At 66.3% G+C, this 4199-nt stretch overlaps 1 protein-coding gene across 1 annotated transcript; it reads left to right on the forward strand.

The window, feature by feature from the left end:
* Positions 1-1507: 1507 nt before the first annotated feature.
* SOCS3 (suppressor of cytokine signaling 3) lies at positions 1508-3942 on the forward strand. Its single transcript, XM_057380466.1, has 2 exons — positions 1508-1590; positions 2121-3942. The coding sequence occupies exon 2, from the start codon at positions 2188-2190 to the stop codon at positions 2815-2817; it is 630 nt and encodes a 209-aa protein (XP_057236449.1). The 5' UTR covers positions 1508-1590; positions 2121-2187; the 3' UTR covers positions 2818-3942.
* The last annotated feature ends 257 nt before the right edge of the window (positions 3943-4199 follow it).

Here is a 4199-nt window from a genome sequence, read left to right on the forward strand (position 1 = left end):
CTGCCATGGCGACACCGCCTTCCGCTTCCGCTTCCGCTTCCGCAGCGCCGCCCCGCCCGAACCGCCCCGGCACCGGCACCGGCACCGGGCCCAGGCACACCGGCTCTCCGCCGCTCCCCGCCCGGCCTGCGAGTGCGGGATCCATGGCCGGGAAGGGTCCGGGAGGAGCTGGGGAAGGGCTCGGTGTCCGGGGGGCCGGGCCGGGGCTCCCCTGCTCCGCACACGTGGGACGGGCTCAGAGCCAGATCACCGCCCCGGCCATGTCGCCTCCCCGGTCCCTTGTGYCCCCCGGCCCGGCCCAAAGACCCCAAGGGGGTGTACCCTGCTCTGGCCCCGCGGGCAGGGCGCGGCGGGGGCCGGGGACCGCGTGTCCCCCCGGTACCGGGGGCCGATCCCGCCCGGGGGCTCTGGAGCCGCCCGTGCCCGTCCTGTCCCTCCCCCGCTGTCCCCTGCCCGCCCCGGCTGCGCTCTGGGGCTCGTTTGCATTTCAGAGCAGCCGCTTCGCCGGAGCCGCTTCCCAGAACTGCCGCACTGTGTTGGTTTCTGCCGGGCAGCGGCCGCTCCTCCGGGGCAAATTAAACTGTTTAAAATAAACCCACGGACAGAGCTGGGGTTGTGTGAGAGCTCCGAACCGACAATTGCCAAATGCAGAGAGACGGTGGGGAGGGAAAGCTCCGGCGCCGCTCCTCCCGCCGGGCACGGTCCGCACTGGGGGGCGGAGGGGGCGAGGAACCCCCTCGGACAGAGCTCCGGGGAGCAGCGGGGGCAGAGCGGCCAAAGCACCGACCGCACCGAGTGTCCCGGGGCTCCCGGAGCCACCGCCGGCCGCAGCGAGACTCGGCGGGGTGATGGAACAGCTGCGGAGCCCAGAGCCCCGCACAGCCCCGCACAGCCCCGCACAGCCCCGCACAGCCCCGCACAGCCCCGGGAGAGGGTTCCCCCGGGTCCCCAGACCGAGGGTGGCACGTCAGCCTGGAAATCAGGGCTAGGGAACGGGGACCCGCTGCGGTGTGAGCGCCCCATGTCCCCTCTCCCCGGTGTACCCTCCGTGCTCCCCCAGCCCCTCTCAGGGCGGTCCTGCCGGCCGGGCTCAGCGCCCCATGTCCCCTCTCCCCGGTGTACCCTCCGTGCTCCCCCGGCCCCTCTCAGGGCGGTGCTGCCGGCCGGGCTCAGCTCCCGGCACAGGCGGGGGGCCCCAGGGGCCGGAGCGGGGCTGGAGCGGGGCCGGAGCGGGGCCGGAGCGGGGCCGGAGCGGGGCCGGAGCGGGGCTCTCCGTTTCTCCGCAGGCCGGGGGCGGGGGCAGTCCCTGCCCAGAATGGGCTGTCGGGGCCGGGACGGGGCTGCAAGAGCTGCGGCTGGGGCCGGCTCGGGGAGCCGGGCGGAGAGGCACGGAGCGAGGGCTGGCGGGGCGCCGGGGGCCGGGCCGGGCGGGGCGCGGGCGGCGCCGCCGCGTTACAAGAAGCCGCGCAGTTCCAGGAACCCGAGGGCGGGCGTTTCGCCCGCTATAAGAGACCGCCCTGGGCCGCCTGGGCAGCTTCGCCGCCGCTCACCGGCTCAGCACGGCCGCCARGAACGGCTAACGCGTCCCAGGTACGGCCGCGGAGGGAGTCCCGAGGGCAGGGGGGACAGCCGGGCACCGGGRTACCGGGACCTCCGGGGGCGGGGGGCGATCGCCGGGAACCGGCCAGAGAACAGGATCACCGGGGMTGTTGGTGCCGCCGCGGGGCGATAACCGCTGTCCCGGGGTAACGATGCTCCCCCGGCAGTGAGAGAGCAGGAGAGCAGCGCGGGGAGAGCGGGAGATCGCCGGTGTGCCACTGCTCCCGGAGGGAAGAACTGGGGACCAGGGGTGCCGGTGCCGCGGGAGGACAGTGGCCGGGAACGGGGCTGCCGGTTCTCCCGGGACTGGAGAGTCAGGGATGGGAGCTGCCAGTGTTCCGGGAAGAGGGAGCTGGGGAGGGAGCTGCCGGTTTTTCTGGGAGGTGAGAGCTGGGGAAGAGGATTGCCGGGGACCGGGAGCGCTGCGGGAGGATAACAAGCCGGGAGCGGGGATGCAGATGTTCCGAGGAAGGAAGAGACGGGGATTAGGATGCCGGGGCTCACCGCTGTCTCTGCCACAGGTGATGGTGTAGCAGCGGCTGCTGCCAGCAGCAGCATCCCGAGCACACGAAGCTGGCTCCCTGCGCCATGGTCACCCACAGCAAGTTCCCCGCCGCCGGGATGAGCCGCCCCCTCGACACCAGCCTGCGCCTCAAGACGTTCAGCTCCAAGAGCGAGTACCAGCTGGTGGTGAACACCGTGCGCAAGCTGCAGGAGAGCGGCTTCTACTGGAGCACGGTGACAGGTGGCGAGGCCAACCTGCTGCTGAGCACCGAGCCAGCTGGCACGTTCCTCATCAGGGACAGCTCGGACCAGCGGCACTTCTTCACCCTCAGCGTGAAGACAGAGTCGGGCACCAAGAATCTGCGCATCCAGTGTGAGGGTGGCAGCTTCTCCCTGCAGAGTGACCCCCACAGCAGCCAGCCCGTGCCCCGTTTTGACTGCGTGCTCAAGCTGGTCCATCACTACATGCCGCCCACACCCTGCGCCGTCCCCGAGCAGCCGGGGGGGGCCCTGCACCCCAAACGCACCTACTATATCTACTCAGGTGGCGAGAAGATCCCCCTGGTGCTGAGCCGCCCGCTCTCCTCCAGCGTCTCCAGCCTGCAGCACCTCTGCCGCAARACCGTCAACGGGCACCTGGACTCGTACGAGAAAATGACTCAGCTGCCGGCACCCATCAAGGAGTTCCTGGACCAGTATGATGCCCCCCTTTAAGGGGCCAGCGGAGCAAGGTCACATGCGACAAGCACAAGAACAGGGGACAGTGACAGTGCCCCACCAGCACAGGAGCTGGCAGGGCACACCGAGCCTTTCCATCCGGGGAGAGGAGAGGGGGAGCTGGGGCAATCTGCCGTGGGCCAGCTGGGATCTCTTGGTGCTGGGGGCTCTCCCCGAGCAGGCACGACACCTCCTCTCCGTGGGGAAAAATGTGGCTCCGAGTGGACTGTGGATGTTACAGTGAGCCCATGGCAAAGCCTGCACGGGCTTGGGCAGCCAGGACAGCTCTCACAGCGTGGGGAATGCACCCCGGCAGCTCCATTTGGGAGTGCCCTGGCAAGAGCCCCTTCCACCCCCAAAATGGAAAGCACTGGAGCCCAGGAGTGCCTGATCACTTTTCCTCCGTTTTAAGGGGAAGGTGTTTTTTGCCCATGCTCTACTTTACCTCTTGCTGCCTCCTTGTGGGTGGAAGCTCCTTTCACACCAAGCCCCAGACAAAGAGGGCGATGCCTTTGTCCCCTCCCTGTCATTTTCAAGGGGACTCAGCCTTAATATCTCCCTGCCCCRCGGTCTGGGTTGGCGCACATCAATTGGAGCTGTGCAGTGATGGTCCTGCTGATGTGCTGTGAAGCTGGAGGGGAAGCGTCGCGTCCTGATGCTGCTGTTGAGTCCCACACAACCGCGAATGCGAGGAGCACCCGGGGACCCCGGGCCCGAATTCCTGAGATCACACCCCGCCTCTACCCAGCCATTCCCACAGCCCCTGGCTGTGCTGCTCCGCAGGCACCGATCCCTGCAGGAACRCAGCGGGAGGATCCCCTGGAGCGTGTCATCTCGTGAGTGCTTTTCTGCGTCTGCCCAGAGAAGTGGTTGGGTTTTCTGACTTTTTAAAATTTTTATTCTTATTTTTTTAACCGAAGGGATGTTTACAGGCCAACGTGAATCACTGTCTTTTATAAAGATTCCATCTTCACCTCCAGCCTTGAAGGCTGAGCAAAACGATGCTTGAAAATTCAACCAAAACCAAACTCAGATGAAACTTTGCACATATTTATATTTATATTCAGAAAGAAAATGTTTCCATAATTTATAATAAAGAGCACTATTTTTTAATGAAAACCATMAGATCTGGTTTGATTTCTCTCTCGCACCCCTGAGGCCGCTTGGCCCCGGCACAATGCTGGGATGTGTTTACACCACGTAAGCGCCGCTTCCTGGAGCCGCTGTCCATGCTGGGTGATCCCGCGGTGACTCAGCCCAGCGTGCGTAATCTCTGCCCCAGCACTCAGGTATGTGAGCCCTGAGCCCCTGTCTGCCCCAGCACTCAGCTATGTGAGCCCTGAGCCCCTGTCTGTCCCAGCACTCAGCTATGTGAGCCC

Source organism: Malurus melanocephalus, unplaced genomic scaffold, assembly GCF_030028575.1.
Source record: "Malurus melanocephalus ecotype Western Australia unplaced genomic scaffold, MMel_1.1 scaffold_453, whole genome shotgun sequence".
Classification (NCBI taxonomy): domain Eukaryota; kingdom Metazoa; phylum Chordata; class Aves; order Passeriformes; family Maluridae; genus Malurus; species Malurus melanocephalus.